Consider the following 19,101-nt stretch of genomic DNA (forward strand, 5'->3'; position numbering starts at 1 on the left):
GAAAAACAAGTAACACACTGAAAACCACTTGCCGTTTATGTAACAGTAGCCACTGCTGTCTGTAGAAAATGAGTCTGTCATATAATAACTGTATTAACTTTTTGAAACTCTGATCTATTTTATATGACTAAGAACAGGAAATACAGATCAGCCTCACAGTACATACACAGTCAGTCCCTTGTGTGTGACATATTATTACCTTGTGATAACATTTTAGTGAAGATGGTCCTTCCTCCCTTCTCACATCTCCCTTTTCAGTGCCAGGTCTCCTATTAGTTGCCCTTTTATATTCACCACAACACTCTTCCCCCATGTTCACATGCAGTATGTTAATTCTCTTTCGGTGGTCTTATGGTTTTCTCAGCCACAGGCATCTATAGAAAGAGGCACTTGTACTGGCGCTTTCAGACAGGGACACTTTGTGTTAAAATATTAAAGAACCTCATTGCAATCATAGCTACTACAAATTTGTTTCTGATGGCTCCCCTAACAGTAGGCTGTACTGTCTTCATAACTAAGATAACATTTATTGTCATGCAGTGTGATGGCTTTTAACTTTTTCCACTGGGGATTTCCTGAGGCATTTCTTGCCCTCTCTACTTAGTTAACCTACTAAGAATTAGCAACATTGGGAAACCAGGTCAGTCTTTGGAAGTACCTGTGAGGAGGAGAGACGACATAAGCCCTGCTTATGAATAGATGCTTTAGCTTGCCATGAAGATGCCACCAGAGAACTTTTAAGGAAAGCAGGGCTGCCCCGAGACATTAATGCAGACCCTTTTCTGCACATACAGGTCAAAGTGTGTGACAAGTGCATCCTACAAAGAATGACCTCCTAGCTTGGCTTGCTTAGAATAAGTTCAGAGAAGCTTTCTTTCTCAAGCTGTGCACTGGTCAGTTCTTACAAGGCAAGCAATGTCAGACCAGGTCAGTGCTTGGATGGTAGCACTCTATGAACTGAACACAGTGATTCAGTTAAGTGATGCTGTCCCTTTTAAGAGTAATCATTAGTACTGGAGATGTATTTCAGCCACCTTTTAACTAGTTAGTTTATTTAGTGGTATCAGTCTAGCCACAGTAGCATAAAGCTCAGCACAGATGTTAAAACCTACCTAAGTATTTACCCAACTTCTCAGCTGTGTTTTGAAGCCTGTGCTGAACTCAGAGCTGCTGTGGCTGCTCTACTATCAGTGACCACTATCCAAGCTATGATGCTTTACTTGTAGTAACTTCAGTACAGACATAACCAGAGTTAAAATGGAAGTCATTCCCTAGCTTAGAGTAGGGGGTATTGCTTTTAGAGTTGGTCTCTTCCAGATTAGACCAGTTTAGGTACTCAAAACCACCTCTCTTAGTCTGAAAATTCTTTGGGAAGCAGAAGGGTGTGAGCAATGTATACTGTCCAAATTCCATGACAGAAAATCTGCTGCTGCCACATTACAATTCTTGCATTAATTTCAATGAGGTAAAGTATCATTCATTTCCCATCACATATTTTCATATTGGCACAATGAGTGGTTAAACAGTCACCATGTGTCATATCAGAGGCAGCTGTATTTCTGTTGCTTGCAAGGTGAGATCTAGAGTTGTAACTTCAAAATTTAAATGCAGATGCCAAAAATTAGGCGTCTACATTGAGTTAGTCACTGAAGGAAGTGGCTTGATTTTCCTAAGTATACATTAAGCACCTACAACTCCGATCAAAATCAAGGGGGTGGGGGGCGAGTGGAGAGGAAGAAGTCTTAAAAGCTCAAGGCTTTTGGAAGATGGAAGGGATCGTTCTCCTGTAAAGCAAAGTTTAGCTTTGCACTAAAGATGTACAATATGTAGGGATCTACCTAAGTTGTGGGAGGTGAAAGGGATTTTTGCGGGCCAGTCACTGCACATAGAGCCAATTTTGTGGTCTTTTCACAGCAAGCCCACCCCTCACTGCTGATTAGCTGGGGGGCAGTGGCCCAGCCCCTTGCTGCTGATGGGTGAAGAGGGTCAAGGTCGCACAGTGGGAAGCCCTCTCAGCCAGTCATTGGCAAGGGGTGGGCAGCTGCCATTTGGCTGCTCCCCTTCATGCTGGTGCCCCCCCCCCCCAACCTTGGTGGGCTGTGAGGCTGGGCTGCAGCTGCAATAATGACTGCTGGCTGCCACTGGAAAGTCAGCATTTAATTTTTAGTAACTTTTTTTCTTTTGATTTTGTGGATATTGCAGACAATGCCTGATTTCACAGTTTCCTCAAAATCATGAATTAAGTAGGTCCCTAACAATGAGTGAAAAGTGTAACAAACTACAATGAATTGACCTCCAGTAGTTAAAGATGGCATGTAGATAAAACAAAACAGTTAAAAAGTTTGTTAAGGTTCTTTCTTCTTCAGTGCACTGTGGGCCATAGGACATTTGTTAAGACAACCCTGGAATTTTGTCCAGTACGAGAATTTGCATATGTTTTAAAGTAAGGTAATATGAGGGCACAAAGTTTCAGATTTTTAAAGAAATTTAAATGCCTAAAAATGCAGATACATCCCACGTGTGTGACTGTATTTTTTAACACTTTTCAAAATCCCACTAGATGCCTAAATGCATCTGTAAGCATACCTCAAGGAACTAGGACTGAACAACAGAATCCTTTACTTCAAAGTTACTAATTTGAATCTAAATCACAGCTATAGTGACAAAAAGTCCTGATTATCTGAAGACAGCAGGGTGTTCATTGTTAGAGCTGACATCAATTTTGACAGAGAAATTACAGGACAAAAGAAACATGGTGACCTGATAAAGAATGCCTTGCACTTGAAAGCTAATCTAACTTTATCCCAACTATAAAGTTGGTCCAATAAAAGATATCACCCACAAAAATCCTTGCTTTTCCCACGGTGACTCTCATCCTTTAAAATACTGTCCCCCTGCCCAAGCAGAAGGGAGCTCCTGGCTCCACTCTACAATTGTGGAGCTGGGGCCATGAGCTCCCTGCACGAGGAGCTGGGGCCATGAGCTCCCTGCACGAGCAGAGTTTCCTGCTCAGCCTGGAGCAGGCTGAGACCTGCCCCAGACCGAAATAGTTCCTGGCCAGCTCGGGAGTGTGCAAGGAAGTCTGCATATGCAGCCCAGGTGTGGCTGGGGCCTTTCCTGTTTTGCGACTTTCCCAGTCTAGGTCCCAGACCCGCAGCCTTTTCCCAGCCCTGTGGCCCGATCAGGCAATTGAGACATGGAGCTTGGAAACAGACATGGGGAAGGGGCATGTCCCAGCCCCCTGCCCTGATCTGCCAGTGGGGCAGCTAGCAGTGAGTCCCCAGCTAGCAGTGAGCCTTGCTGTTAGCTGCCCCATTGGCAGATTGGAGAAGGAGGCTGGGACTTGCCCCTCCCCTACAGCTCTTTCCAAGCCTCCTGCTCCTGAGTGGGGAGCTGGGGCCAGGAGATCCTTACTGCTGGGGCAGGGGGACATTATCCTTGCCTGGGCTCCAGTGGTGGAGCCTGTCCCAGCAGCAGGCAGCTCCCCCTGGCCTAGAGCTCCCCTGGCTGCTGCAGGGAAGCAGAGCAGTGTGGGACCAAATCTGCTCCCAAATGAGTGCCCGTGTAATTTACTCTGGAGTAAACCCATCCAGCAGCATTTGCAGACACACCCAGGATGATGGGTAAAGACTTTGGTGTAACTCAGAATGAGGCGTTTAAGCAAGGATCATTTGTTCTATCCCAAATTTTATAAAGTGTATATAAACCACAGAGTGAATACTTGGACAAAGACTAGATAAGCAATGAAATGAACATGGGGCAATAATAATAAAGACAGATCACAAGTTCTGTTCCAGATAAAAATGTCACCAACATCTAGGAGTGTTTTGACACAAGACTGATTTGAATTCATCCATGGCATTACACATATGGAACAATTTAACTGCTATTGTTTCTTGTTTGTGAAAACTGTGTCGATCAGGGTTTGGCATTTTAATATTATGTAAGAGGAACAAACATAGGATCCAATCTTGCAAAGGCAGGCACAGGAACTTAAACTCTATACACTTCAAGTAGTACCACTGACTCCAATGGAACTAATCACAGGCTTGATTTTTCAGCAGGGCTGAGCGACCTGTTACCTTTAAGCAAAAAGAAGATGCAGGGCCTTGGAAAGTCAGGCTCATAAAGAATAAAGCTAAGTATTACACACATTTTTGGAGATTTAAAGCTAAGTAAGACAAATGTGGATGTTTCTATTTGAAACAGAAATAAGTATAGGGGGCTCTAGAAAGTTTCAAGTCGATTCTCTGCTCTGTGTGTTCATATCCAGCCATTGAGACAAAAGTGAAATAGGATTTGATATTGCTTTTTCTTAAGGATGGTTTAACAAGTATATGTTGCTTCTCTATTGTAACTGAAGGAGACTTTAGTCAAAAAGCGTGATCTTAGTTACTGTCTTGATTCACTACATTCCAAACTGCAAAGTAACCCAAAGCCTTGTCTCAATTTGAACTTCTCTTCATCTGGGTAGTGTGAGAGCAAAGCCTTTCAGTACCATCATTTTGTGTGTCAGAGAGTCCGTCTGTCTTGGCAAATACATTTCTATGTGAATGCACTTACACAGCAAACAAAATTTGCCAAGAGATAAGAACATAAAATATTGTTTTATGGAACATGGATTTATGTCTCTAGTTGAAATTCCATGTCGAAATGAGCTCTGATTCAGCTGAAACCCAGCCTTCAGTGCATGGAATATGACATTTTGATTTAAAATTAAATACTAAAATAGGGCATTTAATACCTAAAATTATGGAAGCCACTAATCACTTTTGAAAATCTGGGCAAATTTGTCCAGTTTTAAAACTCATTTCCTAAGACTCGCATACCTTGATTACATTTTTTTCATTAAATTTTAAGGAAGCAAGGTTTACTTAACATCTGGAGACTTGTTTTAGTCATATACACAAGCATCTGTAAAAAACAGAACGTTAATTTCCTACGACCAAGCCCTAATTCTGGCACTTGCAGGGGGGGCACCGGCACTCCAGCCTGCCTCCCTTGCCTGTCGCCTAAGCAGCGAGCGCAGCCAGTCAGGGGATGCACCGGTGCTCTCAGGAGGTGCATGTGCACCCTTGTGCACGCCCTGTGTATCACCATTGCATCCCCCCCGCTGCTGAATTAAGGGTTTTAAACCTTCACTAAGCCTGGCATCTGGTGGTGCCTGTGGAAGAAGGGGGCAGGCCAGAGGCAGGGGAACAACTTCCAGTGGAGCTGCCCGGATCCTAGAGGGGCCCCTACTTCCAACCTCAGTTTCTGGACATCAGCTGGAGCACATAGTTGCCCAGGGCACAAACGCTACCAGGCAACAGTTTTCCTCTGTTGAAAACTGTTCATAAAAATGTGAAATAAGAATAATTTTCGGGCAATAATAACCTGTTTAGAAAATTCCAAGAATAATGGAAGAAGAAACTGAATTCACTCTCATATATAACAACTATGAATTATTTGCTGTTTGGGGAATTTACTTAAATTTCTCCAGCCCTTTATTTTGATCTAGAGAAAAAGCAATAGAAAATAGCTGGCAGCTCATTTCAAATCTGTAATAGTTTTTTAATTTAGTTACTTAGGTTGCCCCTACATGAAATGTCTGTCATTTTCCCGTTCTTTTCCCTCGAATCAACCAGGGATGAAAGGTGCCAAGGACTTGGCCTCAATACCCCTATTTATGATATAAGCAAAGACCTAAATTCAGTTTCAATCTCTTGATAACACCCCCGCCAACCACAGTCCAACATGAGATTCCGTGTGGAGTGGGTACAATTCACATGACTCAGCAGTGATGCTTCTGGCTAGATAAGGAAACACATGGATGCTCTCTGCAGTAGAATTCCTGTCATCTAAGACAGTTGGTGGCCAAGATGGGTAACTGTTTTCATGATCTGTCATGAGCATCCTCTTGAGCAAGGATCTTGGCAGAGAAAAGCAGTCTCCAGTTCCTTCTCAAAGCTGCTCTACGTGGGTTTAGTGCACACAGGGGGCAGAGAATAAAAATCCCAGGATCATCACTGTGAGTGTCTAAGATTCAATTTAAACACATTTTAAATACAAACATTTAGCAGAATCAGGTTTCCTGTTGAAAACTGGCCGTGCAGCAACCATCTTGAAATTAACAAGTTGATACAGCATTTTAGGTTTTTGCTGAGCTGTAAATTAGGAAAATACAAAATTATCCTGTAGCTAAACTGAGGAAAACAAGGACATGTTCCCAGAAGCCTTCTGTTTCATTAAGGAAAAAATTTCTCACTCAAGTGGAAAAATGTGTCTGGTTTGGACTAATAATCAGGTATTTAATGACAAGTGAGATGACATTGTGAGATGTATGGTCACTACTACCAATTTCTTTTTCCACTGGCATTTTGCACTTAAACGAACTAAAGATGCCATAAAGTGTGGAACTGCAGCAATATTAATATCTATTATCTGTCATTAATAGGAATTTACATTCACTGAGATAAGGAGACCTTCCTCCCAACAAAATATAGGAAGGAGCAAATTATTGAGCTCACTATCCCTGTCATGATAAGCAAATGCCAATAATCTGCCAGCAAAAGCCTGGATTCTCATTCACACAAAGAGGTCATAGTGGTAGCAAACTAATTGCACCCACTACAGTGGCCCTTTAAACTGCTAGACATATATAAAGAGGTATCAGTTTATCTAAGAAACAGGTTTTGCATGTGTTTACATCAGACTGGGTCCTGTACCATTGATGCTCCTATCAAAATGAACAGCTAGATTGACAGAATCAAGCTTTAAGGACCAGATTGTACCTACCAATGTAAAGTCAAGACAGCACAAGGCTAAATTACTTGTGTAAAGGCTCTTTGAGTCTACCATCACACATAATTAGTAGGGCTATGCAAAGCTTTGGTCCCTAATTTGATTCGGTGCAGATTCAGCCTGAATTGGCGGCTGAATCTCTGAATCCAAATTGAATCAGGAGACCCTTTAAACTCTCTAAATCAATTCAGAACCCTCCAAATCGATTTGGAGAGATCTGGACACACTTGGTGATTCGGACATAGATACAGCTTTAAATGTTTTTTTACATACCTCTAGGTAGCAGGGGCTCTGAATGCTGTGGTGCTGGGGCAGATGCAGCATCTCGCAGAAGCACAAGGGCTCCCCAGCGTGCTCAATAGCAGACCCAGAAGTGGACCAGAAGCATTTCTGGTCCGCTTCCTGGTCCACCAGGGAGTGCACGGGGGTGGGGCCCTGTGCCCCTCCGGCTCGGCAACTGGTGCCTCCTGGGTCTGGGGGGGGGGCACCCAGGGTCCCCATGCAGCCAATTGATGAGCTGGAGGGGCACGGAGGGCTCCCCAGCACACTCCCCGACAGACACAGAAGTGGACTTCCAGTTCACTGCCAAGTCACTTCCGGGTTTGCTGTGAGACTATCCACCCCAGCACTGCAGCGATCATGAGCCACACCTGCTACCTCAAGGTATGTAGAAAAAACGTTTAAAGCTGTGCCTGTCTCCGAATCAGTGATTTGTCGAATCAGCATTGAATCTTCAGATTCAGATTTGGCCGAATCGAATCAGGGACAGTGATCCGAATCAACGGATCAAATCACTATCCCTGATTTGGGCTGAATCTGAATCCAGTACGGCCCATTTTGCATAGCCTTAATAATTAGTACATGTACATACAGATGCTAAAGGCAACACCCTTTATTTAGTTATACTTGAACTACAAAATCCTCACCACAGAAATGATTCAGTAGGGTCAACAACCATACAGCAATGGAGGCTCAGCTTCTCTCCCCCAGAGTATCTGCTTGGGCTCAGCTTCTCTCCCTCAGAGTATCTTTCTCCCTATGATAAAACATCCCTTATTATTTTAGGATCTGGATTTCAAGCAGACACTAAAACAGTAGGGCTGGCAAAACATATTTGGAATTGAATGAGCATTAGAAATTCAGCATCCAGCCAAATACTGTGGCTTTCTAATGTCCTGATAGTAATTAGCCTCTAATGGTGTGAGACCTGAGATAGGGTATATGAGTGACAGTGTATTCACACCATGATGCTGCCAAAGATGAAGAACATAAGTTTTATTTGTGGCCTGACAAAAAGAGTAGCGACTGTGAGAGCCTTAATAGGTGTTTTGTTTGCTTAAATTATAAACTACCAAAATAGAACAGAAAGGATCTGAAGAAGGTGGGAGATTGCCCTGAATTTTTCAAGCATCATGAAAGGAAATAATGGGTCTGATTTTGAAAACCTTTAATTGCACAGCAAGTCCCACTGATTTTCAGGGGACCACACCAAGTAATCAGAGTCTGAGATAGGGATGGGGCCTAGAATCCACATGCTGACTCTCACCCTTTAAACACATCAGTAGCTATTTGGAATATTTCTGGATTCTGTGACTATTTTCTCAATTATATCTTGTAAATTCATATTTCATTACCACTGAAGTGGCTGCAAGCCTGGCCCTTTACTTCACTGGGAGTAGGATCTGGCCTATGTGATTATTTCAGATGAATTTTCCTCCAGTATACAATTATATCATCATTCATCTGCCACTTTGGTACCCATCCTTACAAGATCAAAATGGTTTTCACTTCTCATTTTTTATAATGACTTTGAGGCCTGATTTTCATGTATGCTACAGCCTATGTACATTATTTTGGCAGTGTAAAGCTGCTGTAGGATGGGTGTAACTAATTTACAAATGACATCATGTTGAAAATGAGAAAACCGCCTGGTATCTGCTACTTCTGCTCTGGAAAACTGACAATAAAAACTACCCTTGTAATGAAACAGGCCCTCCATTTTGTTTCCTTTCACAAAGTGCTCAAAGCTTATTGTTTCCTCCAGAATGTAACCCCAGGTTTACAATTCCTTATTCAGGTGAGTAAAGAGTTGCAAAATCAGGCTCATTACAGCCAATTTAATATATAATTAAGCTAGATTAAAAAAAAAAACTTTTTAAAAAAAGTTATTTTTTAGTAATTTTTGTCTCCCAGACATTGGATTACTAAAGACATTGCTTTAACAAGTCACTGAAAGGCAGTGCACATCTGGAATAAGGCAGAAAAGACAGAATAATACTATCCACTATTTAGGCTGTTATACTATGCCCACCACTTAATGCATACAAGAAAACAGCCACATCCCTGAATAGGCTGAGGCTCTAAACAATTTTTTTGTGATCAGATAAATCTGCTGGCCCCATTACCCCAAAAATGATTTAATAGCTATTGGCTGTTCTGCCTATTTCTTTTAAAAGGGTTCTGGTCCTACAATTGTAAACACAGGCACAATTCTTTTTGTGAATGACTGAAAATTTTACCTCAGTAAAGATAAAATTTTTATGGCTAGGGAGGAGCCAATGTCCTGCAGAACTGCCCACTGACTGCAACAGCAGGCACAGCCCATTTGAAAAGGATCTAGGTCTTGTTGAACTGGTAGAAATTGGGAGTAAGTAGCAACTGTCAACAGGGGCAAAACAAGGTTTAAAAAATCCATGCATTTCCTGGCCTTTTGCATTTCCTGCCATCCAGATGCAATTAATTATTCCTCATCATTGACTGAGGATAGGCCTCATTTCAACTAGCTCCATAATTCTCTGAGCTGCTTTCTCAGCACTCATAGACACACTTCTACTACTCAGTTAGCACTACAGTTCAGGAAGGCAAACATTATTATGGGTGCACTAAAAAATATTTCTACCACAGAGTTTTTATGATATTATTGTAATAAGCAGACAATAACTGAGCCTTGGATTAGAAGCCTTTGTGTTTAGTACCAGATGTTTGTCATTTTTTCTGCTTAGTGATAGATATGGGCAATCTTCAGTGTTTTGCATACTTCCTATTTGAAGCAGTCTATAGAGGGCATCTTGTAATCAGGTCTGTAATCCTCTGACCTCCTCATCTGCAGCTTGCATGAATGGTTCTAAAAATTAAATGTGAATCATTTAATGAACAGTTTTGAAGGATTTGTCTTAATCTCCTAGCATTTCTTTTGTGTTGCAAAGAAAGAGCACAGCAAAACTTAATATTTTCTATAAATAAAGTAAATCTATAAGAAATGTTAAGAGAAGGAAAAAGGCACTAGGCCCAAAATGTCTATTTCCAAACTTCCTTTTCTAATTCATCACCTTCAGTGCTGTAGAAATTGGTACAATGCTCAGTTGCTTCCATTACCTTGTGTGTTACTTGTCACAGACTTCTAAAATGCCTTGGATAGATTTTCTTTTAAAAATTCTCTTTAAAACATAATGTCAAAGAGAAGAGACTGAATCCCAGAGTGGCAGGAACTGAGCATATTTCTTTGAATGGAATTGCAAATAGCACTGGCACTACAGGATCTCAGTCCAGTGCCTGTGCCCACTGAGGTCAAGGAAAGGACTCTGTTTCAGCTTCCAATTGATTCCCAAATAAATAAATAAGTAGATAACGTCAGTACTGCCAACCCCAAGCATTCAGAAATGAAAGCTGAGATTGTCAGTTACATGATTCCAGGAACTCAGTGTTTAAGAAAAACATCAAATCTCCTGAGACTTAATGATTGTGCTGTGAAATTTGGCAATGGTGTTAGCTGTCCTTTGTGTTAGGCTGGGTTGCCTACCTGCATGTTTTGCTTGACTAAGTTGTTTTAGAGTATAAGACTATAGGCCAAATCCTGCCTATTTTCCCCACAAGAATAATCACAGGAAAGTCAATGGATCTACATGTGTGAGTAAAACAGAGGCTTTTGCCAGTGATAGGATCTGCCAATGATAGGATCAGAATTAACTTCATTTTCTATTTAAGACAAATTTTATGTTAAGTTTTTTAATTCAATCTTTAACTCCCAATTGTGTGTAAGAGCCTGTCTTGGGAGTATTTATTATTGATTCGGAATCTCTCAGGCCCATCCTCCGTCAGCTCTCCCAGCCCGGCATTGGCTACCCTGTGTGCCCACCTCTTGGCACTTGGAAAAAAAAAAGCCCCACTGGGTGCTGTCGGGCAGGGGGGCAATCCCCACTGCCCCACACTGCTAAATGCTGCATGGGGGGCTCGGTACGAACCCCCTGACCCTCCCCTCGTTCTTCCAACCCCCCCCATGGCTGCTCTGCCTGGCCCAGTTCTGGTCCTTTAAGTAAAAAAAAAACCCCTGAGAAACCCCCCAGACTCACTGTTCCCGCCGGCAGGGGGCAATCCCTGCTGCCCCCACTGCCCCACACTGCCCAGGGGGCTCTTCCATGCCCACCCTTACTTACTGGCTCCGAGGTCAGCTGCAGCTCCCTGCTGCAGCCACTGGGGACTGTCCAAATCATTGAAGCTCTCCAAATCTTTTCCGAAGATGTGGAGAGATTTGAATCGATTTCGACCTTTTAATCGGTCCCCTGATTTGATTCGGCGGAGATTCGGCCTGATTCAGTGGCCGAATATCCTCCAAATTGAATCACCACCTGAAGCTTCACACAGCCCTAGTACCTCAGTATTTTGTTGAATAAACTGTAAAGCTCCAAGGCCTGCTTCTCTTTTCACTTCCATCAGTTTTTCATGGGTGTGACCCTCTTTCAGTGGAGCTACTGCTAATTTTCACACTCTAAGGCCTCTGTAAAAATCAGATGTCTGATACATGTACTCATTAGGGCTAGAGAGCAACTTTACAGACTGTCCAAAGCAAGGTAGCTCTGCTACAGAAGTGGGCCGGGCAATTATGTGACTCTACGAGGGCATCTGCACATACACTTTACTGTGGAGTTGACTATTTAGCTGCAGAGTAAAGTGTCACTGTCTACACGTGTGATGCCGTTAGGCTGGAATAAACTAATTAACTCCACTGTAGGATAGTACTGCCCAACATAAGAACTGTTCTACAGCAGAGTTATTTACTCCACCACACCACACATGTAGACAGCGACTGGGGCTGGCTGGGGCACAAGGATGCTACAATGTGGGGGCTGCCTGCCAGCTAGCCCTGCACTGTAGCACCCTTGTGCTCCAGCCAGCCCCTCTGCGGCATGCTGAGCCAGAGAAGAGCAGCTCTAAGCTGGCAGGCTGCCCCCTTGTTCCCCTACTAGCTGGGGCTGTGCCACCCTGGCTCAGTATTCTGCAGTCCCGGGTGCACATGTAAATGCTGTGCCTGGGAGCAATAAACTCTAGCACAATTTATTCAGCCATGCTAATTTCACAGTTAGATGTGCCCTAAGAGTCGTAATTCTCTCCCTGGTTTCTCCATTAAGCTAGATGAGAAGGAATTTGCTACTGTCTGTGGCTACCAGTAAATCATTTCCAAATCTGTGCCAGCACTGAGACATGAAGTCAAAGATCTATTCTCCACATCTCCACAAATGTAGGCTCAGTGCCTCCTCACCCCAACCCTGCAAGAAACTGGGAAACCAGGAGACCTTCATTATTTCTTTGTGGAAGCTTGCAGGAGACATAGTATCCTTGCATTTAATGGTTAGAGACTTTGACTATGCTGTCACAGTGGTACAAATCAGCATGAGGCCCCAAAGGCACAATGATATACTGCAGAGGTACAACTCTATCTTCAAAAAGTAGGAAAAGGTTAAGTCTTTTTAATTTGTAATAATTCAATCTATTTTTTTGCATCTCTTAACTTATTCAAGACAGAAAAATTGTAATGAAGTTTGCATATGGTAGGATACTTCTTCCTAAAATGTTTTCAGTTGAACTAGATGCTTCATGTCCATCTGTCCCAGGGGAATTCACTGCAAAGGATTCTATGCTAGAGTTCCAATGTGAGAAAATGATGCAGTTCACTACTGCTTCTCAAGATACAGTGTGTGGTATCTGGAGCTTAGAGAACCAGAAACAATTTAAGATCTATGAGAAATGGAGACACTATTTTTCAGTTTGTCTGACATCATTTTTATTTTAGTCTATGGAATTACATTCATGGTCCTGCTACATATCCCTAAGCCTGAAGAAGTTAACTTGTCTGCTGAACAGGGGCCTGAGGATGCAAGTATAATAATCTCTCAATTGTAGATTTTGTTACCAGAAATCATCTCATCAGAGTGCTGGTAGTGAGCACACATATTTGCCAGAAGGGGTCCAAGAGAAAAAGTCAAGTTAGAGAAGGCAGTATATCTTATGAAGAAAGTCCTTGGTTGTACTGTAGCTAATGAAACAGGACTCAGATGCACCATAACTTTGGAACAAATGCAGCAATGCCTTATCCCTGAAGCATATTCAGATTCATTGCGAAAAATACCCAAGGCTGATCATTACAGACCTTATTTGGCCATAGGGAAGAGTAAAAATAAGGCATTTCCTAACTGCTCTGATAAATTTGTCACTCTGGCTGTGGACCACAGTAGCTAGCTGGATGCTCAGAAACAAGGAACTGTATCTCTGAATTTGACCGCAGTGGGCGGCTAGGTAATCATGAACAAGGAAGTGTTTCAATCCTCAGAGCAAGTGGTGGGGTTAAGACAGGGGTTAGAATTATGAGAGTAGTTTACCTGCTCAGCTCTAGGGGAGGCACTGTTACATGCCAGCACTTACTTAAGGCAGATTGTAAATTTAAGTTATTTTTAACCTTTCAATCTCTGAACTCTCTAGTTGCAAGCACCCCTCCACACAAATGTATTCCTATAGAATAGTTTCTGCTGCATACTCAGTTACAGATGGTTGAGTGATACCACCAAAGCTTTGGCACCTTAGCAGCTTTCTGAAAGGACAAGGCATCATGCAGCGGTTTATATGGACCGTTTGCTCTTAATGGGTGCATCTATACATGCACTTTAATGCACATTAGCTTATTTTAATGCTCATTAAAGCCTCACATAAAAAACTATGGGCACTTTTACATGTGCTGTGGGATATGCTGGGCGCTTTAATTAGTGAGCTGTGCTAATTAAAAGCGCCTGTCCATCATGTGTATCAGTGTCCCTGCACATCCCCGCACTTAAAAAAATGGTGACACTATGCTTTGAACTAAAGCTCATTGAACATGTTTAATTTCAAAGCACCCCACCACCATTTTTTCAGACACACTGGGACACTGATTCACTTGATGTGGAAGGCTGCTGGAGCGTGTCAGTTTCTGTGCTCCAGCAGACTCAGTAAAGTCTGCTCCAATGCACTGGATTTCCAGAATGTCAGAGCAAGCTTTGCGCACGTGTATAGGAGCCCTATGCATTTTACTTAATGTGCATTAAAATAGGTTAATGCATATTAAACATCACTTAAAAGTGTGCTCTTTAGTTAATGTGCACTAAGCCAGGCTACTGCGTATTTTCCTAGTACCTCACAATGGAAGTACTTGATTTAATGTACAATGACTAAAGCACATAAATGCATGTGTAGACACGCCCAATGTCACTTGGTATGATATGCCTACACTAAGTAGAAACACAGGGGGTGGGGACTATTTCTTTACAGAAATTTTATTAGGCTATAACTAATTTAGTTATTCAGACAGCTTATGGTTTTTTGGGGCTTTTGAAAAAGCTTCAAAAAAATCTACCAAGTTCTGATGGTGGTATAGGGAAATGTATAATAAATTATAACAATACAATATTTGTTTATCTCCTATAAACACCATCTCCTATAGTATTCTGTACCTGAGGGGTTTAGCATACATTTAAAAAGATCTGAAAATGTTTGTCAAGTTGATATTTTATTAGTAACGAACAGACAGGGAAACAGGTACAATTAGGTAATTTTCAAAGGGTGACATAAACTCATGATAGTGCAAAGCTGAACCCATACTTTTCAACTTGGTCTCTGTACATTCACCAGTAAGTTTAATTTTTCACACCCTTTCACTCTAGTTTAGAGATGCTCAAAATCCAATTATGCTGAAATTGTCTAGATTTCACACTGCATTACACATAGTACAAAAAGACTATAATGCACTAGTTACTATCCTCTTACTTGGTTTACGACAGAATAAATTCTTATGTTTATTTGAAACCTAAATATAAATGAAATTATGATTTGGGTGATTCCTTCTCTTGTAAAAATATTTCTTTACAAAATACCATAATGTCATTACTATCCAAATCTGGTGTATCCATTCAAAACACTCAGAGATTTATGTTGTATCACAATGTGGCTGAACATGATTCTGAAAAACATGAAGTGCCCCACACCCACACTGACTTGTGGGGATAGTACCTTATAGGGCCATGCCCATGAGTGCCTGGTGCCTCCTGAATCTGTGGGGGCACCCACAGAAGCTGTCGATAGTGACAGCTCTGTGGGGGGTGAGGGACCAGCCCTGCTGACAGCATTGGTGTCTGCTGTTGTGGGGGCAGCGCTGTTATAGGGGGCACGTGTACCCCTCTGCACCCCCTGCCAGTTGCCTATGGCCATGCCCTTAATTAGTGCGGCCTGAATCCATACTGATTCTGCAATTTGCTGCACAGCCAATGGAATCCCATGCGGACATCATAATTTGCAGGCTTAAACCCAGAAAGAATAACAAATGGAAATGATAACAAGTCTTGCTACTCTAACATTGAAAGCAAAACAAGGATGAAAGGCCTTCCATGAACAGAGAAAACGTCAAAGGTATAGTGCAGTAAAATTATTGCCACACCACTGGGAAGATTTGAAACTTACTCCCTCCAAAAGCTACGCTATAAATCTACCTATTGCTAGAATATTTTTCTTTACTGTAACAAAAATCAGCAAATGATATTTCTATTTCTGTAAAGTATTACAATTATTTTTCTATTTCTAATCCAAATGTGTCCTTAAATTTCTATAATTTCTATATGACACATCTTATACTATTACTATGTTGTATTTCAGGGGTTACCTAGACTCTGTGTAATGCTCTTGGTCCTTTGTTAACAGTCTTTGCTATCTATTCCTTTCTCTTAGCATTTATTGTCAGTTTACAAAACAGTACGCACATGTCCCAGTGTGAAAACTGCCCATGGGCATTATACTCTTGTGTGATTCATTAACTGAAAGTACCCCAATAATGAGGTATAGAAGTAACATTACTCTCTTACAGCACAAGCTAACAGACATGCTATTTAATCTTTATTAAGAATTCATTAGGCTCTTGGCAGGCTTGTCTAGCACTGCTTGACCAGGTGATATACTAATGTGTAAATCATTGTTTAATTAATTTCCAAAATGTAAATTTCAGCAAGGTGTTCATTTTACAGTCATAATCTCCCAATGCTAGAGACTTTGAACAGCTCTCTAAATATGCCTCCTACTGTATTCATAGCAACACTGTTATCTCCCACAGTATAGTTCCCTTGAGTTTTCTGAAAGACACCTCCCAGTTCCATCTGACGACAATGCAAGCAGTTTCATAAGGACAGGTTTCAGTGAATTTTTAACCAGGGGATGAGCATAACATATACAGCTTTGAGATTTACTGAGTGTTGAGATTGATGGTCAGAAAATACTGTATAATAGCTAGATAGCACGATTCCTTAATAAACTGAGAGCAGAATTGAAACAGTACATTATCTTGATCTATCTTGTTCTAAAAGCACAAATCCTACTTCACAGAGCTACTGTAAAGTAGCTATATGCCTGCATGGTCACATAACGTTCATTCCCAGAAACACATCCTCTTATTAATCTCCTAAGGATATTTTGTGCTGATATCCAAATAGCTACAGCTTCTATTCAACTAAAGCACCTCCAGGGCACTGCTGGCTATTTCTACTGAAAAAAAAATCAAATAGATCACTAATAATACATTCATGGGAATTTATCCACAAGAACCTCTTTTCCAATTCAAATTTGCCAAAAAATCCCAAACTAACAACAGTAAAAGCCATCAACCAAACAAAATATTAAAGCCATATCGACTGCATCTAACCCAGACAGAAAAAAGATTATTGTGTAGCCTGTATGGAAACACAAATATATCAATATAAAAAGCCATTGGAGACATGTAGACTTTCCAAGCCTTTTGGAGATCTCATGCAGAAATCTCCTGTCCACCTACAATGGTTGGGAACTCATCTTGAAAAATGTCACTTCAGCTCTGGAAGAAACCTGATTTCTCTATGAATTGCTGAGATTTGGTACAGCCCTTTGGGGCTCTTTTTTTTTCCTGTTAAAATCAAATTATTCCACTAACTTACTTGATGTGACACCTTTTTTAACAGACACTGGGGCTGGTGGGGAAGAGATGAAGTGAAGGGCCACGGCCTGTTCCCAGAGGAAATTAATGGAGAATTTCCCCTCCCTTCAGCAGTGGCATGGGGATCAAGCCCTTCCTATACAGCTCCATTGACTGATGCTAGCGGAGAGCCCCAGATTGCCGAGCGCTTCCGAGCTCATTCGGCTGTTTCCGAGGCTGCTCGGTCTTTACCGACAGCTCCCGAAGCGTCTCCGAGCGTAGCCGAGCGGGCAGCCGGCAACCCCCGAGCGCAGCCGAGCGCTCCCGATCTCCCAGCCCTGATCGCGGCCCTAGGCGGGGCAGGGCTGGGCGCTGTCCACCACCTGAACCGCCTGAAATCTACTTGCTACCGCGGCACAGGGCCCGGCAGCCGCCTCTCCCAGCCCGGCCTGCATCTCTACCCCCGCTCCTGGGATGGATGCTCACAGTCCGTCCTCTCTGCAGAGGGGACCTGCTCCCGAGGGCCCTGCGAGGGGCAGCGAGAGCAATGGTGCAGCTTCCCGCCCTCCACACCCAGCTCTGGGCCGGGACCTCCTTTCGCCATCACCCCTGGAAAACACCCTCTCTCTCTCTCTCTCTCTTTTCCCGGAGAAAAATAAAGGCACGGGGAGGCCATCGCCCTGCCACCCTGGGGACTGCTCCGCCATGGCGCCGCCAGGAAGAGGCTGGTCGTGTCGGCTCCAGTGCAAGGATTCCCCCCCCACACACACAAGGTTTGATGAAATGACACCCCCAGAGCCGCCCAGTTCCCCAGCCCCTGCCCCTCCCCGCCCCTCCCCGCATCGGCTTTCCTGGGGGATGCAATGAGTGCAGCCAGCCAGGCTAGAGCTGAGCAGGAATATGTATTTGTTGTTATTTTACAGCAGCGCCTAATTAGCAAACGTGAGTGTGAGTGTGCGTGTGCAAAGGGGCACGGCACAACCCCTGTGCAGTCCCACACCAGCCGGCTTCATCGCTCCTCACTTGCACCCTGGCAGCCTCGGGGATTTCAAACACCGAGCTCGCATCACACCAGAAATGGTGGATGGGAGGAAGGGGAAGCAGGAGCAGGCTCCCGAGGTGGCCGAGGAAGGAGCTGGTTTCCTCGGTGGGTTTTTGTTTGTTTGCGTTTTAATATCCGGGTTTAACTTTAATTGGTAATCCACGGCCAAATTCATCTCGAATTAATTAAGAAGAAAGGCTCAAATCTCGGGTAAAAGGGCAGCGGCGTTGAGTGGCGGCGAGCTGCGCTTTAAATCCGCATTACAGACAGATTAAAAAAAAATTGCTAGAGGGCCAACCCCGGAGCCCATGTCAGGAGATCAAACACGGGTGTGTGAGTGTGTTGGGGGGGGGGGAAGTGCCGGGAGATAAAAACCTGACATTAAGCTTAATTGACAGCGGTACGTTTAATGGCACTGCCCTGGTTACATCTGTGCCATTCACATCATCTTGGAAACCCACCTTCTCCCTCCGCCCTCCCGGTGAGGCAGAGAAACCACACGAGCTCCAATTCAGCACCAAGGCCGTGAACAGCGGACACCTGCCCGCCGCCCGGCCGGCTCGGCCCGCAGCCCAGCCGCCTTCCCCGCACAGCCGGAAAGCCCCGCTCCAGCCGTGCCAGGCCCTGGGCAGCCGCCCCCCCGGAGCAGCCTTCACACTTCCCCGAGAAACATGGCGGCCACAGCCATTCATACCGCCGAGCATCCCTCCCTGCCCGCGCCTGGCACCCGCAAAAAAAAAAGGGGGGGGGGAGGGGGGACGACGACGATACACGGACCCCCTTCTTGCCCCTCGGGTCAGATCCAGGATTTACAGCAGTCAAACAAGCCCCCACCCCGAAGGGGCGGGGGGGGACTTACTTCATCTGCTTCACAATGGTGCTTTTCCCAGATTCTCCAGCCCCTGTTGGGACAGACACAGAAAGGAAAAGAGCTGGTGAGTGGGAGAAAATAAGGAGATCAAGGAGATTACCAAGGAGGGAGCAGCTGGGCTAATGGATGCGGGGTGGAGGTGGGGGGAGGCCGGAGGAGGCAGGGAAGGAG

General features: G+C 43.5%; 1 protein-coding gene across 1 annotated transcript in view; it reads right to left on the reverse strand.

Moving 5' to 3' along the window:
• Window positions 1–19,101, reverse strand: part of GNAO1 (G protein subunit alpha o1) — a 399,516-nt gene that overhangs the window by 374,245 nt on the left and 6,170 nt on the right. Inside the window, exon 2 of the mRNA XM_019505783.1 lies at window positions 18,919–18,961. Coding sequence (XP_019361328.1) covers window positions 18,919–18,961 — 43 coding nt within the window. The remainder of the gene's footprint in view (window positions 1–18,918; window positions 18,962–19,101) is intronic.

This window comes from Gavialis gangeticus, unplaced genomic scaffold (genome assembly GCF_001723915.1).
Source record: "Gavialis gangeticus isolate Ggan-Ray unplaced genomic scaffold, GavGan_comp1, whole genome shotgun sequence".
Classification (NCBI taxonomy): domain Eukaryota; kingdom Metazoa; phylum Chordata; order Crocodylia; family Gavialidae; genus Gavialis; species Gavialis gangeticus.